The 22,338-nt window shown below is 36.0% G+C and overlaps 1 protein-coding gene across 1 annotated transcript in view; it reads left to right on the top strand.

Moving 5' to 3' along the window:
* The window catches only part of LOC141461997 (uncharacterized), a 63,579-nt gene that overhangs the window by 1,208 nt on the left and 40,033 nt on the right, over positions 1–22,338 (top strand). The window contains exon 2 of the mRNA XM_074143537.1: positions 3,131–3,206. Coding sequence (XP_073999638.1) covers positions 3,163–3,206 — 44 coding nt within the window. The 5' untranslated portion in view covers positions 3,131–3,162. The remainder of the gene's footprint in view (positions 1–3,130; positions 3,207–22,338) is intronic.

The following is a 22,338-nucleotide window of genomic DNA, read 5'->3' as shown; positions in this document are numbered from 1 at the left end:
TAAATTAATTAAGCGTTATCTTTTAGGACAAACTATTGAGCTCGTATGAACTATCTTACCAGCCATGACTCTATTCTTTATTGCACTCCCTAGTCAACGAATTCTATAATTAATTACAGAAATTAACAACCCATCTATTACAATTAAATCTAGATTCGTACTTATTTAGCAATCGCAAAGGAAAAATAAATGTGTGTTGAATATAATTGCGATTATTAATATATAGGTTTCGTGACCGTAAATTGTTAAGCTTAGGATTCAAGATTAGCGAGGAATCGGTCAAATAAAAAACAAACAAAAATTGTATTTTTATTTTTAAATTACTGTTTTTTTACTGATTTTCTGTGTTACTGAAGTGTTTGTATTTGTGTATTTGTAATATCCAGGCCCTGAAGAGGACAATATACGAGGGTCGTTTGAAAAGTCCGTGCAAAAATAAAAACTACTTAATTTTTTGGGGTAAACCTTTTTTATTTTTCAACATAGTCTCCTTTTAGGCTTATACACTTCGTCCAACGCTGCTCTAGTTTGTTGATCCCTTCCGAATAATAGGATTTGTCCAAGTCTGAAAAATAGCCATTCGTTTCTGCAATCACCTCCTCGTTTAAATAAAATCTTTTTCCCGCCAGCCATTTCTTCATATTGGGGAACAAATAGTCTGGAGAATAGTCCGAGGGAGCCAAGTCTGGAGAATAGGGGAGATGTGAAACGAGTTGGAACCCTATTTCCATTAATTTTGCGACCACAACTGCTGAGGTGTGAGCTGGTGCGTTGTCGTGATGGAAAAGGATTTTTTTGTGGGCCAATCGTGGGCGTTTTTCTTGCAGCTCGGTTTTCAAACGGTCCAATAACGATGAATAATATGCACCTATTTCCAGATAGTCGATGAGGATTATTCCTTGCGAATCTCAAAAGACAGTCGCCATAATCTTTCCGGCCGAAGGAACGGTCTTCGCCTTTTTTGGCGCAGATTCCCCCTTGGTAACCCATTGTTTAGATTGTTCTTTGGTCTCAGTGATGTATCCATGTTTCATCCACAGTGCCGAAACGACGCTTAAAGTCATGCGGATTCTTCTGGAACAGCTGCAAACCGTCCTTGCAACACTTCACACGATTTCGTTTTTGGTCAAGCGTGAGAAAATCACTCGACTTCCTCGATTCAAACGAATGTCAAACACAAAGAAATAGACCGATCTGGCTGACACTTGGTGTGTGTTCTTCCAAGAGATGCTACTAACTAAACATAACCTCGATACGCGCCAGTAGTGCTATCTCTCTGACTTAGCACGGACTTTTCAAACGACCCTCGTATTTGTCGAAACGTTGACAAGAAGACGAGTTTGTTTTTTATTTGACCGATTCCTCGCCAATCTTGAATCCTAAGCTTGATAATTGCGATTATTAGTTGATTAGAAATAATTAATTAACACCTATGTGGAATATTTAATTTTTGTAACGTAATAGTTGATGAATCAGTTCAATGAGTTGTAAATAAAAAATTATTAAAAATTAGTAAGGAAAGGATTAGCTATGCGGTTAGCGTATTGGATTCCCATGCAAAGATCCCGTGTTCGAATCCAGCTGCTGTCCCTGGAGCTTCTTACAGCTCACTGTCCGGAGATGGACAGTGTTCAACTGTAACAAGAGTATACTGTTTGGTGGCCGGCAGTGCACTGAAAAAAGCTACAGGCGCTAATAACCTCCGATAATTGGCAGATATTAAATGTTTTATGAAGCTCAATTTGGGAGCAATTATTATAATAAAAATGAAACATATTAGGGCAAAATTCTGATATAAGACATATGTAACCGATCACCTTTGTTTAAAATTTTATTTCCGCGAATTTGATATCAGAGAAGTCATTGTGTATCATGCTTTCGAAAATGTTGAAACAAAACAGCACTTAGATTACTAATGGTACGAATATGAATGAATGAATGAATGAGTGATGCTATATTATTAAAAAGAAATTGAATACAAATTATATTTCTAACATCTATATGACATGGTCCATAGACCGACTGTCAGAGTCTACACAAAATATATAAATACAAAATCCAGCTAAATTTAAACCTGATTTTTTTTTTTATTTTTTTGGCATTGGCTTTCGCCATACAGCCAGCATCGTCTTGGTGCTTATCACTAGAATATCACTCACTCTCCATTCTTACTTATAAATACATTCGCTTCACTCATTCATCCCTCTACTATATACAGCTAATGGATGGATCAGTACTCTATATTCCTGCCATCCTTACAGCTTAACCGAAATTAAAATCACCTACTCCTTTTGTAATCATTTCCTTGCATTCATTCTATAACTTTTAAATACATTCATATTTCATTGCTAGCTTTGCTATAGACTTAAGCACGTATATGTTGGTGGAGAATATCCTGATAAACCTGATGAAATAAATATAAATAAATACATTAATTTATTTTGTTTTTATTTAATAATTAAATTCTGCCACTAACATGTCTCTGTTCATTAATGCGTATTTTGTGTATTAATTATTTGCGTATTAATGTGTATACAATGCCAAATTCAAACAATTACCTCCATTTAACATACCAAAATATTCTTCTCAATGAATGAACTTTTATTAAAAAACCGGGATCTGTAGTTATTAAAAATGGGGCATTCGGCACTAAAATGAAATGTATTTTCTATATTATTTAAATTGCACATTGAGTAAGTATAATTTGTTCCAGTAAGTCATGGCTTATAATTTAAGTTCAGCATTTCTCCGCGTATTTTTAAAAATCAATATTTTGCATTACAAGCTTAAATTTACAAATATATAGGACACATTAAACTGCAGAGAATTAAATTGCTCATGGTGCTGGGCATGTTTAGCTAAGAACAGAAATTCCTCTTTCTCATTACTCATAACTGTAGACAATAAATTATTCGTTTGATATTTCCATGTATTACCTGGGTAGTTATCGAATACTACCTCAAACCTCTCTGCCAACTGCAACCAACTTTGAAAACAATGGTACGAATATTGGAGGTTAATTTCAAATACATAAAACCTTTAATTGTTGCGTGACTTAAAACCACCTGTCTGTGGATGGGCTGATTGAATCTTGAGGTATCTCAAGTTAGAATATAAACGTTTTGTCTAGTTGCAGGTACAGTGTGGACTGATTTCTCAAAGATGGTTTCTAAAGAAGCTGTTGTAGACTTCACCGTACGACCAAGGTAATTGTACCAAGTTATATTAAAATCCTGTAAACCTAAATGATTGCCTTTTACCACGGCAGATTTTCATCATAGAAATAAAGGTTTCTATAAAGACATGACAATCAAAAGCATCAAGGCTGCCTTAAGCATGCAATGTATAATATTAGGAGATATAAGAAAATTTCTGTCATCAGTTGTTATTATATTTTATGTATTTTGTATTAATGTTGGATATGTAGGCCATTGTGATTAATTGTTAGGTATTTTTACTGTCATTTATTTCATCCTTCGCTTCTGTCATAAGCAAGAAACAATGAAAGATGTTATAAGTTCAATGCCAACAAGTTGTTCAATATTCTTCACTGTCTGAAGAGAAGTGTGTGGACGAATCTTTTCTTGCAGGAACAAACTTGTTTGCGATTGACCCAGGTAATGAAACAGCTCATCAAGTTTGTCTAGAAATGTTCCAGATAGAGCGTGTGGGTCCCGGCATTTAGTGGGTAACACTTGCTGGTGCCAACTCATCCCTCGCTGCCTAGGTTATTAGGAAAACCACGAACTAAATTAATCTGAAGAGAATTCTAAATAGAATATATTCTTTCCAATATTGGGTGTCGACTCAGACGCTCCAGGGAACTCAATGTAAAGGGGAGAGGTGATATTAAGGATAACCAATCCTTAGTCCAACTCAAGCCTTCTTCCAGTGTTCCACTGACTTTTTTGAAAATGGTTACTCCAAATTAAGAATACAATGATCTTCAAGAAAGTTTTACAAAACGTTGAGAGTTGGTTGTAAGGGATAATTGAGAAGAATAGAAATGACAATTAAGTATAACCACTTTCTGAGGACAGATTCTCTTATTCCGATGCCTTCCCTCCAAAAAGATATAATCCGCATCAGCTGTTGTAGATAACAGCAGTTCCAATAGGTCCGTTGAAAGTTAACCGAGGCTCATTTTTTTTTTTTTGCAAAACAACTTGTCTGAATTTGAGACAATAATTGGTCGCATATACAGGGTGTACACGGAGGAGTGGTCGAAACTTCAAGAAGTGATTCAGCAGCTCAAATGCAACAAAAAATATTCTCTTCACTTTGGCCCGATTCTCAATAGTGTCCAAGATATTTGCATTTTTAACTTTTCCGTCAATATTCGCGTTTTTCTCCTATAAAAACGGCCGTAACTTTTCTATCCTTTATCCTACAACAAATCTGCTTATTCCAAACGAAAGAGCATTAAATTTCCTAGAAATCTGCTCAATACCGAGCCTCAAATTGTTTCTAATAACAATGAAATTTTTACTTAATTGTAAAAATGTACTAAATTATTAATTATCTGGAGAAAATTATGCATTTTCTAAAATTTTGAGAGTGTAATGTGAAATTTAGATTTCTGAAATTGATTGCCGTTAGAATGCAAATAAGGAAAGTTAAAGTTTGCTATCTGACAATGTCATAAGGTGTGTACCCAATCATAAATCCTAGCTAGAAACTTACTAACCACGATCCTCCTATCTAACTAAATAGGTAGCAGGAAATTGTAGTAGTTTTTATCTAGTAGAAGGAATGTCATCGTGTCACCGAACATAGAAGGAAAAGAAAACACTGAAGTTACTAGATAAGTAGCACTCGTGGAGACGAGTCACGCAAAGCAGATCTGGGCCAGAGGCGTGCCCACTATCTATCTACAAACCACCGGGACAGGGAAAAGTCGACTTATTAGGTGTTGATTTTAAAAGCTAGTACTTTTACAACTAAATTAGATGATTGAAATTGCACGCGATCTTCGGCTTTATGTACAAATCAAATTAAAATAAAGCAACTACTTTGGTGTCAACTCACCAAAGTACTCTTTACTCATTATAACGCCACTAGTTTTATAAAGTAAACCATTGTCCTCAGACACTAGTTTTTTCAGCCTAGTTCAGACACTAGTTTTTAATGTCCTTTAATGATATGAAATTTAGATTTCTGAAATTAGTTGCCGTAAGAATATTGCGAAAAATAGTGGAAAATTTTAGGAAATCTTTGCTAGTTTGGATAAAAAAGAAAGAAATTTTATTGGTAATGACTACGGCTATTTAGGCCCGTACTAAATGTTAACAAGTTTACAATGTTTAAGACTTTTTCTTTGCCCTCGTGAAAAATAAAGGACAAAATATCAGCTATCAGCTAGTTTAGACAGAGAAACACAGAAGTTTTTGCCAATGACTGCTGTCATTTAGGCCCGTACTAAATGTTTACAACTACGTTAGCCCTACGTTTGCCAAAGAAGGTTGTTTTGAGGCAATGACAACTGTTATTTAGACACGTACTAAATATTACAAATAATATAGGGCTTTATCCTCATGCATATTGCAAAAAACGAAGAAAAGAAGAACTCTTTGCTTATTTGACAAAAACAAAAGTGTGGTAAGCCTAAGGGGTAGGGCAATGACAACGTCTACACCAGGGGTGGGCAACCTTTTTCTGTAAAGGGCCATATGAGGTTATTGGTTTATTACCGAGGGCCGCAAAAGGTTATTGGTTTATCACCGAGGGCCACAATATGCATGTAGTACTCCTTAACAAAAACTTACAGTTTAAAATGTTAAGTATAAGGGTTGATTAAACGCCAAAAGGTACACAAATCAGCAGTACCCAACATTTCATTAATACTTCATTAATAGTTAAGTAATTCTACTGCATTAATTTTCATTAATAAGTTATTTTTTAGAATTTATTAGATGTCACAGACCCTTATGCTGGCCATTTTCGTCTACAAAATATATGTTCAAGTAGCACTGTAGATTGACTGTAATATCTAGTTATTTATAATAATCAAACTATTAATTACAGGTTAAAAAGAAAAACTTTATAAAAAATAAAAAAAAATTATGAGGCTAAAAAATTCAAAACTTTTTTTTATAAAAAACTTACACCAACATTCATCAATGATTTTGTTTATTTTATTTATTTATTTTTATTTTTAAATAAAAATCGTCGGTTTAAGTTCATTCTTCGATTAAAGCAATTGTTATTTTATGTAGTAGTCAAACGTTTATAATAATAGGTAATAATTATCTGGCTTTATCGCAAATAATATAGTTTTCTTCAATTACATTCTCAATCTAGGTATAATTAAATTAAATTACAATTGAGAAATGAATAATTGTTGTTGAATAATCTACTTGTTATTAACTGTGTGTTATTTGTGCTCACGAATATTTCGGTAAGACGAATTCAAGACAGTAGCCTACTCTAACTTTGTCTTTTTCTACTTTAACATGCATGTACATATATGTGATTTATCATAATTATAACAAAAGAATATTATAAATGAAGTGGCCAGCATAAGGGTCTGTGACATCTAATAAATTCTAAAAAATAACTTATTAATGAAAATTAATGCAGTAGAATTACTTAACTATTAATGAAGTATTAATGAAATGTTGGGTACTGCTGATTTGTGTACCTTTTGGCGTTTAATCAACCCTTATACTTAACATTTTAAACTGTAAGTTTTTGTTAAGGAGATTTTTGTACCTTTTGGATAGATTTTCCTTTTTGTCTTTACAGATTTTTTCAAAATTTGGAATAAGCTATTCTATCATTATAACCTGAAAAAGTGTTAAGTCGGAGTTACTACCACTGGAGAGATCTTTTTAAAGAATGATTATAGTTGCGGTCCCCAAACCATCCTCAATAACAATTTTTTTGAGAGAGCGTTTTGAATAAAATAGGAAGGTATTTGTACGTAAATAGCAAAATTAAACTGCGATTTCAGTACTTCCTTTTAAGAGGAGCAAGAAAAATAAACTGCGATTACAGTACTTCTCCCTAAAAGGCAAAGATTTTGAATCGAATTCATTGATGTAAATCGGTTCACTCATTGATAATTTTAACGATTGCAGTACTTCCTCTTAGTAGGTGTAAGAGCATGATGGCACCTCACAGCCACGTAGACCATTATTAATCACTTCTTCGTGCTAAATTTTATCAAAATCGGACTAAGCTTTGTAGAAATATTGGTAATAATAGTTTTAGAAAGGGCCTTATTTGGGTGAGGCAAACTTCCCTCCTTATGAGGCATAGCGTCGAGACTTTTAAAGTGTAAATCTGTACTAAATTTCGATTCGAATGACACTGCATTCATGAAAATCGGTTCACGTGTCGATAATTTGAAACGATTGCTATACTTCCCCTTAACAAGTGTAAGAGCAGATCGTCGCTTTATTGTTACGTAGGGGAGCCCTAACTCTATCATCCTACCAAATTCTATCAAAATCGGGCCAAGATTTACAGAGTTATTAGTAATAATAATTTTGGAGGGGGCCTTACATAAAGGGGGCTAACTCCTCTCCCATTCGATGTACAGCGCCGAGACCCCCAAAAGGCACATCTACATAAAATTCCAAATCGAATGACACCTCATTCATGAAAATCGGTTCACGCGTTTAGGCGCTACGTTGTTTACAAAAAAGGTAACAAGAAGAACAAGAAGAACAACAACAAGAAGAACAAGAACAAGAACATTTTTTGAAAAAGCCGTTTTTGCTCATTTTCGGCAACTTTTTTCTCGAAACCTATTAGATCTGGGTGGTTGCAAAAAAATTAGTTATAAAGAAGGGTTTGGAGTAAGATTTAAAGAAAATTTGGGAATTTTATGTTTTATAGAAAAATAGAAAAAAATTGTCAAAGTTAGGTGTTTTTCAACGTTACGCTTTTTCGTGCAGTTTTTGATGGTCAACCCTTATACAACTGTCCGGTAGGACAGTTTTAATATATTTCTTTTTTTAATGAATTAATTTATATTTATTTTGGGTTCTTATTTATTAATTGTTTTTATTTATTTATAATACAGATTATGATTTTATTATAATGCAATTTATTAACAAATCAACATACAAACGGCTTTAGTGACTTCTATGAAATTGCATCATATCTACCTTCATCATTTTTTCTATTAAAACTTAAAAAGCCAGACGAAATAAAAATAATTCGATCGCATTCACAGTCATACATCAACTGTTGCACCATCAAATACGTTAATAGAGAAGAATAACTAGAGAAGAAGCGAAAATCCGTAGCTTCGACGGCGAGAATACGCTTTGTCTGGTGTCAAAGTGGCTAACTAAAAACTCACGTGATACTAATTGTAACGCTGAGACAGTAATTGTACTATCTAGCGAAAATTAACCAAATTTTAATAACATCTTTGACAAATTTTATGATTTATCTTTTTATTATTTTCCGTTATGTGTCGCGGACCGCAGGAAAATGTTAGAAGGGACGCACGTTGCCCCACCACTGGTCTATACCAACACTGAATGTTACAATTTCCTTAACAAAAAACTTACAGTTTAAAAAGTGAAGTATAAGGGTTGATTAAACAACAAAAGGTATATAAATCAGCAGGTACCCAACATTTAATTCATACTTCAGCTCGTAATTTCAGCCAGTTAGAAACATTCGAAAAAACTTATGTATTTCTCTTAAATTTGTTTCTAATTTTTTTCCATTTTTCTGAAGTTTGGTTTCTTCTATTATTTGAACATTCTGATTATTTAGAATAATATTATTATAGATATCTCCTTAACAAAAACTTACAGTTTTAAAAGTTAAGTATAAGGGTTGATTAAACGCCAAAAGGTACACAAATCAGCAGTTCCCAACATTTCATTAATACTTCATTGATATAATTTAAGTAATTTTACTGCATTAACTTTTCCTTCACATTTTTTAGAATTTATTAGATGTCACAGACCCTTATGCTGGCCATTTTCGTCTACAAAATATTTACTCAAGTAGCACACCATTTAACTTAGATTGACTGTAATATCTATATATCTATAATAATCAAACTATTAATCACAGGAGTTATATACAGGAAACCTCGAGACTCAGCATAAATATATTTCCTCTGATAACAGCAGTCTTCAAACATATAAATACGTCACCCAGGCCAGGCCAGCCAGTTCTGTCCAACCGCTGCCCGAGCTAAGTTCTGCCCAGACTCTGTCCGTTCAACCTATCAGTAGTGAAGTTCCCTTCCCTTGATATCTTTGTAACCGTTTTATTATATATCAGTTAATATTGTAATAAAGAACTTGTGTTTTAAATAAAAATTATTCTTTTTAAAAAAGCCCCTAACGGTACAAAATATATAACTGGCGCCCGATTGCAGAGACTCGAAGTGACATAAACGGTCCCTATTTGCAGAGACATTAAGTGACATAAACAATTTAATAATTTCCAAAACATCGTACCAAAAGTGATTGAGAGCGAGAGAGCAGAAGACACCTGGGTCAACATCTATTCAGCATTCAACATCAGGTGGGCAGAACTCAAGCTGTAATTATTTTATTATTCTTATTTTTCTTTTATGCATTTGTCCTAAGATTTTTTATGTACTTTTTATCAAATAGTGTATGCATTTTCGTATTGTCCCTAAAAAATTATAAGTAGAAGAAAAAGTAAAAGAAATAAATTCCCCTAGTTGTTATAAAATCCCCTTGATTACCCTGCCGAAACAATAAATTAAAAACATATAAAGTAGGCAAGGGCATTATTGATTATCCCTGTCCCTATAAGAATAAAATAATTATAAGTAAAAGAAAAGTAGAAGAAAGAGTAGAAGAAATAAATTCCCCTAAGTAAGAATTATATAATTATAAAGAAAAAGTCCCTATACATATTGTAAAGTTTTTCCCAAAAAAAAAACTTTACTTTCACAACTAATGCCTGCCACTAGTTATTTTAATATGTGGGTTTGATTAATAATAAAACTCGCTAAAGTTGTAAGTAATAACCTGATTTATTAACACGTTAACATTACTCACATTAACATTTACAAGCAACTAACGCTATTCATTACAGTCACCATTTACAACAGTCACAACAGTTTACTGTTACTTACTCACTTCGTAACGCCACAAAACTGTTCCCCGACTGACCACTGGTCCGCACTGCACCGAATTGCACTAGTCTCAGCTACACTAACACAGCTCTACTCATCAACTGACTAATTGCCCAACTAGCTACCACTGAAGCACTCCGCAACACTGACTCTCCAAGACTAACTCATAAACTTGACTATAAACTCTAATAACTCCTTAAAACTTGCTTGAAACTCGATTAACACTGACTTCTCCAGCTGTGTCGGCCTCCTTTTAACTGCGTGCCTCCCTCCAACTGGAACTGCCCTCCTCCAACTCTCTGAGCATAAGTTTCCACGCCCTCCTGATGTTCATTGGCTGGAGAAAACATACTGCCACCACCTCAGCTGTGAGCCGCCTCCTCCCATTCTCCGTCTCTCTCCAACTCCGTCTGTCTCCCTCTCACCTGTCAATCACAGGCTGGGAAACACATATGCCACCACCCCAACTGAGGCCTTTCTCTTAGCTGGCTTTTACACAGGTCACTAACTCCTTGAACAATCTAGCCCTTTCCTTTCTAGTTCAATAAAGACCGGCCCTTTTGTCTACACAGTGGTGGCCTGTTACCGGCTTTAGTCGCTTAACCCCTAGAACAATCTAGGCCTTTCTTTTCTGCCACAAGTAGATACCGCCCCTTTTGTTTATGCAGTGGCGGCCTGTTACTGACTTTGGTCGTTCAACCTCTAGAACAATCTAGGCCTTTCTTCACCGCCCAGGTCAACTTCGTTACACTGCTCCCCTCTTAGAACTGTTCGTCCCGAACAGAAGTCTCCTTCGTGATGTAGGGCAGCAATCGGTCCAAGTGTACCACCTTCATCTTGGATCTGAGCGTGCGTTGAATCCGTTACACCAGGTCGTTGAGCCGTGAGACAGTGGTGTAAGATCCTACCCAGCAACTTAGGAGGTTTTCCCTTTTTGCGGACACGCTTGTACGACCAAACTTTCCCACCTCTCTGGAAAGTTCTTCCAATGACCCGCCTGTCACACGCTGTCCTCTTCTGGTCACCATTCTGCTCCATCCTGTCACGTACCTTTTTACGCGCAGCTCTCCACCTACGGCGAAGTTCCGCAGCACAGCTATCCACGTCCAATTCGTCCGTTCCTGGGCTGCCAAATGAAAGTTCACTGGGTAGTCGAAGCTCCCTACCGAACACAACGCTGGCGGGTGTTCGGCCAGTGGTCTCGTGAACGGTCGACCTGTGCGCCATCATTATGGGAGGTGTACGTTCATCCAGGTCCTCCTGTTGTTTATTCCCCAAAAGTCTCCGTTGGCCTTCTGGGGTCCTGTCGATTCGCTCCACTATGCCATCAGAGTGAGGGTGTAGCGGCGTCGTCCTTGTCTTCCTGACGGCGAGGTTCTGGTAGACCGTCGATGCTGCAGCTGCCGTTGACGCGTCCTGATCTGCTACGTCGTGGGCCTCTGCCCACTCACTGAAGTGGTCCATCGTAAACAGGTTACAGCGCATTCTTCGTCTGCAATCAGGAGAAGGTCCTGCCATATCGCTGGCTATCCTCTTGCACGGAACTCCAACCTTGTATTGCCTCAGGGCACCATGGGTTTCGCGGCTGGGTCCCTTCCTTGCTACCCACTCGGTGCACCGACTAGCCCAGTCTGCACCATCTTCCTGGTAGCCTACCCAAGAGAACCGCCGCCTCTGCTTGGCCCTTGCCCTCTTCACTGCAAACTGGATCCCGGTGTTACCTCTGTGGATGTCCGATAGCCCTTCTTCCCTTTTCGATCCTGGCAGGAGTACTTTATCTCCCTCTTCTTTCCTCGCTGTCCTCGCTTCAAGGCTCTCTTCCACAACTGGTATAACAAAAGTTCCCTTACCTTGCTCTTTCTCTTCCTGTCCGCTGCAGTTTTCTATGCTTTCTTCTTCCCTTGCAGCTTCCTGAACTTCTACACAGCTACGTCTCCCTTTATCCTGGTCACCTTTTAAGTCTGACCTGCTGTCTGTATCATCCTGGCTGCCTTCGTCTTCTTCTTGGATGTTGTTTGTTTCTGTTACGCCCTCAATTTCTTCTGGCATCTCGTTTACTTCCCTTTTTATTTTCCTTATTATTTCTTCTTTCATCTCAATTTGGCCTTTTCTAATGTTTTTCACTTTTTCTATCATCTCTAACTGGCCCTGCTTCAGGTTTTCATTCATCTCCTTCATCAGTGCTATTAACTCCTCCATGCTGGGCATCTTAGTACTCACGGGCATATAATACTCGTCAGTTCTCTACAACTTTCCGGCAATTCACCCGAACTAATAAAATCAGCACTTACTCGTCTAGCGGTTTTACTATATCCCACTTCTGACACCAATGTAATGTTTTTCTCCAAATAAAAACTTTACTTTCACAACTAATGCCTGCCACTAGTTATTTTAATATGTGGGTTTGATTAATAATAAAACTCGCTAAAGTTGTAAGTAATAACCTGATTTATTAACACGTTAACATTACTCACATTAACATTTACAAGCAACTAACGCTATTCATTACAGTCACCATTTACAACAGTCACAACAGTTTACTGTTACTTACTCACTTCGTAACGCCACAAAACTGTTCCCCGACTGACCACTGGTCCGCACTGCACCGAATTGCACTAGTCTCAGCTACACTAACACAGCTCTACTCATCAACTGACTAATTGCCCAACTAGCTACCACTGAAGCACTCCGCAACACTGACTCTCCAAGACTAACTCATAAACTTGACTATAAACTCTAATAACTCCTTAAAACTTGCTTGAAACTCGATTAACACTGACTTCTCCAGCTGTGTCGGCCTCCTTTTAACTGCGTGCCTCCCTCCAACTGGAACTGCCCTCCTCCAACTCTCTGAGCATAAGTTTCCACGCCCTCCTGATGTTCATTGGCTGGAGAAAACATACTGCCACCACCTCAGCTGTGAGCCGCCTCCTCCCATTCTCCGTCTCTCTCCAACTCCGTCTGTCTCCCTCTCACCTGTCAATCACAGGCTGGGAAACACATATGCCACCACCCCAACTGAGGCCTTTCTCTTAGCTGGCTTTTACACAGGTCACTAACTCCTTGAACAATCTAGCCCTTTCCTTTCTAGTTCAATAAAGACCGGCCCTTTTGTCTACACAGTGGTGGCCTGTTACCGGCTTTAGTCGCTTAACCCCTAGAACAATCTAGGCCTTTCTTTTCTGCCACAAGTAGATACCGCCCCTTTTGTTTATGCAGTGGCGGCCTGTTACTGACTTTGGTCGTTCAACCTCTAGAACAATCTAGGCCTTTCTTCACCGCCCAGGTCAACTTCGTTACAATATATACTTTCCCAAGCATTATAAAATCCCCTTGATTACCCTGCCGAAACAATAAATTAAAAACATATAAAGTAGGCAAGGGCATTATTGATTATCCCTGTCCCTATAAGAATAAAATAATTATAAGTAAAAGAAAAGTAGAAGAAAGAGTAGAAGAAATAAATTCCCCTAAGTAAGAATTATATAATTATAAAGAAAAAGTCCCTATACATATATACTTTCCCAAGCATTATAAAATCCCCTTGATTACCCTGCCGAAACAATAAATTAAAAACATATAAAGTAGGCAAGGGCAGTATTAATTGTCCCAGTCCCAAAGAGAGAAACATAATTGATATATTGTAAAAATAAAATAAGTCCCCATATAATTATTAATCCTTATAATAAAAAGAAAGAATAATTGATATAAAGAATTTATAAAAAGCCCCTATAAGATAAGATAAAGAAAAAGCAAACCAGTATAACTGAATAAATATTCTTTTAACAGATAAGAAGAAGGCAAATCAACATATTTTAATCATACAACTCTGTCTTATACTGTAATCACTTGAGCTGTATAAAATGCATACTAATCTTAACACTTCCGACCTGCTACCCCCAGTCCTTACCCCCTATGACCAAATGGATACTCAGACTCCGTGTTCCCACACAAGCTCTTCATTACCACGTATTAGTCACCCTTTAAGAAAAGAAGATTATGATCATATTCCCATATTTAACGGAGACCCTTATGAATTATTATATTTTACCCAAACAGTCGAAGATGTTTATAATGTAACCTGTAGACCCAACATTATAGAAAGTGCCACCAATGAATACCTTCTCCTTAATAAAATAAAAGCCAAAATCACAGGATCCGCGCAATCCTTAATTTTAACTAAAAGAATCCACACTATTAAAGAATTATTAGACATCTTAAAAAGAAACTTTTCGTGCTCAAAATCTTTCGAAACATTAAAGTCCGAAATTTATAATATGAAGCCCCATTTTAAAGAACTCCCAACCGACTACCTAACTCGTTTAGAATCTATAACACACCTAATCCATGCCAAATATATGATTGATGGCATTAGTGAAGAAATTATATTAACTTCTATGCAATACTTAGAAAAAGAAGTTATCCACCATTTCTATTCAACTACCCCATGGCAATTGTCTAATCATGTAATGACCTTTAATCCTACGTCTCTAGAAAAATTAAGGGAAACTTTAAACACTAAATGTATGTTCCTAATTGACCAATTGTATACGAAACCCCAATCATCTTATCGATCCCCCTCTCAACAACCACGTAATCCTCCTCAAAGGAGATACCAGCAGAACCCAACAAGTTATCGTAACCCCAGTTTTCCTTCGACCTCAAACTATCCTTCCCCATTAATGCAAACGCAAACTTCGTATAGACCTTTCCCTAATTCCCACTATAATTCCAGAGACCCATGGAAAAGCAATGGCTCTAGGCCTCCCTACAATCAACAACCTCGTGAACCGAGACCACCCCCAAATTATCAAAAACCTTCGAACCCCCATAAAAAAAATCCAGCTCCCTTACACATGACCACACATGATGCACAAGAATCCCAGATTCAGCAAGGTTTACTCTTTCTGTTAATTGCTGAATCTGGGATTCTAACTCGAATCTTTTTTAGACAACGGCAACTCCAGCAGTGTAAGTCCGATAGTAAACCCGAAGTAAAAACTCTCCCTTATTGTAGCGACCATCTTCAATACAAATGGCTAATTGATACTGGGTCAACCAGAAATTATGTTACACCAACGTCAATACCCCCCAATACACCCGTTCACTCTGAACATTTTTCCATAATAACTCCAGCAGGAGCCAAAAGCGGAAACTCTTTTATCACCCTTAATTTACAACCTCACTTTGGAATTAGTCATACCGCTAAGCTTTATGTGTTTCCTTTCTCAGACGACTATAACATGCTTCTAGGAAAAGACACCATGACTGAACTCAACCTAGTTCTCAGTTTTAGAACTAATACTATAACATATCCTGGCGTCACCATACCTATAGAAAATTCGGAAAATCATAACACCCAACTACATATTACACAACACAAAAGCATATCCCAAAACGAGATCGAAAAACTCATAAGAACAGAACATATGCTCCCCAATGAAAAAGAACCTTTATTAAACCTACTATCCAAATACCCTAAAATAATACGTCTCGAGAACGATAAGCTCAGTTCAACTAACCTTCTTAAACATGAAATTAGAACGGAAGATGAGGCACCTGTATATTCTAGAAACTATAGATACCCATTTGTGTACAAGGAGTTAGTACACGAAGAAATAGAAAAACTACTTGATAACAAAATAATACGCCCCTCCAATTCTCCCTACAACTCCCCTATATGGGTAGTGCCCAAAAAACAGGATGCTTCCGGTAAAAAGAAAATACGTGTAGTTATTGACTACCGAAATTTAAATAAAAAAACGATAAATGATAGATTCCCTTTACCTAATATTGAAGACCTGCTTAACCAATTAGGCAATGCCAAATACTTTAGTGCTATTGACCTTGCATCTGGTTTCCACCAGATTGAAATGGAACCTAATTCTATAGCGAAAACCGCCTTCAGCACCGATTCTGGTCACTATGAATTCCTCAGGATGCCTTTCGGATTAAAGAATGCTCCACCTACCTTCCAGAGGGCCATGAACAGCATTTTTGCCAATACAAGAAATATATTAGTTTATATGGATGACATTATAGTATTTTCGGAAACAATCAACGAACATATCGCAGATTTAGAGAAAACTTTCCAACTATTAGAAAACCACAATTTAAAAGTCCAACTTGACAAAACAGAATTTTTCAAAAAAGAAATTCAATTTTTAGGCCACATCATTTCCTCAGAAGGAATTAGACCTGACCCCAATAAAATATTAGCAGTCAAAGAATTCCCCATACCAAAAACACAAAAACAAATTAAACAATATCTCGGCCTCACCGGATATTACCGAAAGATGATAAAAAATTACGCGAAGATAGCTAAACCCCTTACTGAAAAATTAAGACAAAATAGTGAATCCATTGACATAAACGATGCCTACATCGAGTCCTTTAATAAACTTAAAAATATGTTAATCAACAGTCCAATTCTGCAATTCCCTGATTTCAGCAGAACATTCACCCTAACCACAGATGCTTCTAATTACGCCATAGGAGCAGTCCTATCCCAGAATACATTAGGAAAAGATCTCCCAATTTCATATGCATCCCGCACATTAAATAAAAGTGAAGAAGCCCTAAGTACGATAGAGAAAGAACTGTTAGCTATCGTATGGGCCTGTCAACATTTTAGACCCTACCTGTACGGCAGAGATTTCATCATCTGCACAGACCATAAACCCTTACAGTATTTGCATAATATGATAACCCCTAGTGCTAAACTCCTAAGATGGAAAACCCAGCTTTCTGATTATGATTTTGAAATAAAACACGTAGACGGAAAAACCAATTATGTAGCCAACGCGCTATCAAGAAATCCTATCCCCTTAAATATCCTCTTGAATGATAGCAGTGAAGACTCCTTAGACGACATACCCTTATTAAATCCAAATGAAAACTTAGATGACATCGACCCCTTTGATCCTTTAGAGTCCCCATTTATTGAGCAAACATTAACCGAACTATTAGAATCCCCAAGAGAAGAAGAAATCTCCAAGATAATGGATGAAATCAATCCCCCAGAAGAAAGGTGTGAACCTTCAGACCCTATAGACCTAGATGAACTCGTATCAAAAACCCTAAATGAATTAGATGAATCAAATGAATCAGATTCCCCAAAAGAGAATAACGACCTTACAAATGAAGAAATTCCCTCCGGAGAAATTGCTCCAGATATTGTCCCGAATCAAATAATTATACTCCCAGATAATAACAAATGTGTCAACACAGAAAAACATCAAATCCATATCAACATTGGCAATCCTGCCAACAGTAAAAGAAAAACATACTTCGGCAATCGAAGCAGATTAATATGGCAAGTAGCATGGCCACATAAAGAGACACTCACTAAACATTGTTTAGAATTCCTAAAACCCAACACCACATACGGCATTTATTGCTCTAATCAAGCTGTAGTAATGAACAATATATTAGATGATGTATTCCAAATATTTAAAGATATAGTAACAACTACATACCCCTCAATCCGTATAAAAAGATATTTTAAAATTAATATAGATGTTGAAGAAAAAGAAGACCAAGTAGAATTAATTAAAAACCATCACCTCGGTAAAACATGCCATAGAGGAATAAACGACATATATAAAAGATTAAAAACAAAATATTATTGGCCCCGTATGACAGATACAATCACAGAAGTAATTAACAATTGCGACACCTGCAAACAAATTAAATATGAGAGGAATCCTCCAAAACAAAAATTCCAGATAACACCTACCCCAAGCAGACCCTTTGAAAGACTTCAAATTGATACCCTATTCTTTTCTAATCACCTAATATTAACTATAATTGACTGTTTTTCGAAACGAACGACAGCCTATATAATCACTTCCACGAATAGTACAGAAGTAATTGATAAATTAAGAGATTACCTTAGTAACTTCCCTACACCCAGCGAAATCCAAGCTGATAATGGTAAAGAATTCGCCAATAAAGGATTCGAATCTTTCTTAAATTATAATAATATCTCCCTTTATCTAACCACTCCACACCACCATAATTCCAATGGACTCATTAACCGAGCTCATTCAACCTTTATAGAATTACTTAATCTGATCCGTATCGAAGATCCTAAGATACCTTTAAATCAAACTCTAAAGCTAGCGACCATAGCATACAACAACACTCCAAATAATACACTAAAACTTAGCCCCAATGAAATTAGTTTTGGCATAACAACTCTTACAGAACAAAAACAAACAACCATTTTTGAAATTCAAACTGATGAATATCACAAAGAAAAACAACTCATACATAAAGTAATTAAAGAACAAATAGAAAAGGAAAAAGAGGAAAGAACTAATTTACTAAATGAAAACAGAGAAAATGTAGAAATTCCCCCAGGAAAAATTTATATAAAAACCCATAATAGAAACAAAGCTAAACCAAGGTATAAATCAGTAACATATGATAAAACTAAACAAAAAGTCTTAACTGGCAAAACCAAGAAAACCAAAATTCACCCCTCACAACTTAAACGCCCTAGAAAATTTGAAAATCATTCACGTGAACCTTCTTGTTCGCAGGCAACCACACAAAAGAACGAAAATGATCGTCCTCCTGATTCTCCTAAGCCTGGAACTAGTGGCAACCCATAAAGTTACCAATTTAAATAAAAGTCCAACTCCCAATTAAAACCCCCTTAACGGAAACTTATTTTCTTTTGTCCTATCCCTATGATCACTTGAATCAGACCTTTACTATAATTACTTCCCCTTCATTAGTCCTGAGAACTAACAAACTATACACAGCTCATTGTGAACAATTATTAAACAATTATTATTGCAAGAATGCCACTATCATTCATAATGAATGTATAAATAACTTACTAAATAATTACATTGAAAGCCAATGCAAAAAGGTAAACATACCCAAACCTAACCCTTTCATAAAATATGTTGAAGCCGTAAATAAATACTTAGTATATGAAACCCCTACTGTAAACATTGATAGAAACAATGTAAGTCTTACAGTTAGCATTAAGAACATTGCTTTGTTAACTTTAGAAATTAATGAAAAAGTAACTAATTGTAAACCTTTATATATCTATAATGAATTCGAGCACATGTTAATTAATCCTTCTATCCCTGATCAATATGATCATCTTAATATTTCCTTCCTTGACCTTCACTACTTAAATATTAAAATGTTACCCCTAGAGGAACTAGAAGAGGAATCCACCTCAGACTACACTACAACTTTATTCATCATCGCCATCATAGCTCTCTGCCTCTCAATCACTCATCTAATCATCCGTTATAGAAGAAAAATCTATAAAATTGTAAAACTCTTTAATAGAAGTGAGCCCCAGCAACCAGAAGACAATTCAACAGATGCTTCAGTGACTCCCCTGCCACCAGTTCGTACATCAACAATGGCAGCCTACCAACAACATCTCCAAATTCGATGAACTCCTCACACTTCCAAATTTCGTGAGGACACGAAAAACTTAAGGAGGGAGGAGTTATATACAGGAAACCTCGAGACTCAGCATAAATATATTTCCTCTGATAACAGCAGTCTTCAAACATATAAATACGTCACCCAGGCCAGGCCAGCCAGTTCTGTCCAACCGCTGCCCGAGCTAAGTTCTGCCCAGACTCTGTCCGTTCAACCTATCAGTAGTGAAGTTCCCTTCCCTTGATATCTTTGTAACCGTTTTATTATATATCAGTTAATATTGTAATAAAGAACTTGTGTTTTAAATAAAAATTATTCTTTTTAAAAAAGCCCCTAACGGTACAAAATATATAACTCAGGTGAAAAAGAAAACGTTATAAAAAATATAAAAAAAATAAGAGGCTAAAAAATTCATAAACTTTTTTTACATCAATGATTTTATGCATTTATTTTTATTTTTAAATAAAAATCATTGGTTTAAGTTCATTCTTCGATTAAAGTAATTGTTATTTTATGTTGTAGTCAAACGTTTGTAATAATAAGTAATAAATAATCTGGCTTTATCGCAAATAATATAGTTTTCTTCAATTACATTCTCAATCTAGGTGTTCTTCCCACAATGTTATATATATGAAATATATAATAAAGAAAATAAATATATGCATATTTTTAGGACAGCTAATTATTCCAGTATTTTACCATAAATAAAATTAGGGGGACTAAATTAAATTACAATTGAGAAATGAGTAAATATTGTTGAATAATCTACTTGTTATTAAATGTATGTTATTTGTGCTCACGAATATTTCGGTAAGACGAATTTAAGACTGAAATATTGTTTTGAATCCTCCGTAATTGAAATTTAAAAAGTGGCCGACTCTAACTTTGTTTTTTTCTACTTTAACATGCATGTATATGTGACTACTCAGAATAATTCATCACTCATTTTATCATAATTATAATAAAAAAATATTATGAATGAACTGGCCAGCATAAGGGTCTGTGACATCTAATAAATTCTAAAAAATGTGAAGGAAAAGTTAATGCAGTAAAATTACTTAAATTATATCAATGAAGTATTAATGAAATGTTGGGAACTGCTGATTTGTGTACCTTTTGGCGTTTAATCAACCCTTATACTTAACTTTTAAAACTGTAAGTTTTTGTTAAGGAGATTTTTGTACCTTTTGGATAGATTTTCCTTTTTGTCTATTTGCAAAGTTACGTCTGCTTTACAGATTTTTTAAAATTTGGAATAAGCTATTCTATCATTATAACCTGATAAGGTGTTAAATCGGAACCGTAACTACCACTGGAGAGATCTTTTTAAAGAATGGTTATAGTTGCGGTCCCCAAACCATCCTCAATAACCATTTTTTTGAGAAAGCGTTTTGAATAAAATAGGAAGGTATTTGTACGTAAATAGCAAAATTAAACTGCGATTTCAGTACTTCCTTTTAAGAGGAGCAAGAAAAATAAACTGCGATTACAGTACTTCTCCCTAAAAGGCAAAGATTTTGAATCGAACGACAATTCATTGATGTAAATCGGTTCACTCATTGATAATTTTAACGATTGCAGTACTTCCTCTTAGTAGGTGTAAGAGCATGATGGCACTTCACAGCCACGTAGAGGAGCTTTAACCACTTATTTGAGCTAAATTTTATCAAAATCGGACTAAGCTTTGTAGAAATATTGGTAATAATAGTTTTAGGAAGGGCCTTATTTGGGTGGGGCGAACTCCCCTCCTTATGAGGCATAGCGTCGAGACTTTTAAAGTACAAATCTGTACAAAATTTCGATTCGAATGACACTTCATTCATGAAAATCGGTTCACGTGTCGATAATTTGAAACGATTGCTATACTTCCCCTTAACTAGTGTAAGAGCAGATCGCCGCTTTAATGTTACGTAGGGGAGCCCTAACTCTATCATCCTACCAAATTTTATCAAAATCGGGCTAAGATTTACAGAGTAATTATAATTAGTAATAATAATTTTGAAGGGGGCCTTACATAAAGGGGGCTAACTCCTCTCTAATTCGGTGTACAGCGTCGAGACCCCCAAAAGGCACATCTACATAAAATTCCGAATCGAATGTCACCTCATTCATGAAAATCGGTTCTCGCGTTTAGGCGCTACGTAGTTTACAAAAAAGGTAACAACAACAAGAAGAAGAAGAAGAACAACAACAATTTCTGAAAATGCCGTTTTTGCTCATTTTCGGCAACTTTTTTTCTCGAAATCTATTAGGTCTGGGGGGTTGCAAAAAAATTACAGTTATAAAGGAGGGTTTGCCCTATATTATAAAGAAAATTTGGGAATTTTATCTTTTATAGAAAAATAGAAAAAAATTGTCAAAGTTGGGTGTTTTTCAACGTTACACTTTTTCGTGCAGTTTTTGATGGTCAACCCTTATACAACTGTCCTACCGGACAGTTTTAATTATTACCAAAGTTCTAGGCGCCACGGTAGCCGAGCGGTTAGAGGCGATACCTGCAAAGGCTATTCAGTATTGGTGGTACTGGGTTCGATACCCGGTCTTAGGCCTTGGATTTATTTTATGGTTAATATGAGAATTTAATTGTAAAGTATGTTTGTTAGGCGCATTTGTCCACGACCCCTAGTATGGTAGTTGGACGTAAAGCCCGCCTGTAAAAATAGGCATTACTTTACTTACGAGGGTCGTTTGAAAAGTCCGTGCAAAGTCAGAGAGATAGCACCACTGGCGCGTATCGAGGTTATGTTTAGTTAGTAGCATCTCTTGGAAGAACACACACCATGTTTCAGCCAGATCGGTCTATTTCTTTGTGTTTGGCATTCGTTTGAATCGAG

The sequence above is a fragment of the Rhodnius prolixus genome, unplaced genomic scaffold (genome assembly GCF_049639745.1).
Source record: "Rhodnius prolixus isolate KJV_2025 unplaced genomic scaffold, Rpr scaffold_12, whole genome shotgun sequence".
NCBI classification, from domain to species: domain Eukaryota; kingdom Metazoa; phylum Arthropoda; class Insecta; order Hemiptera; family Reduviidae; genus Rhodnius; species Rhodnius prolixus.
This window is presented reverse-complemented; position numbering and strand designations above follow the sequence as displayed.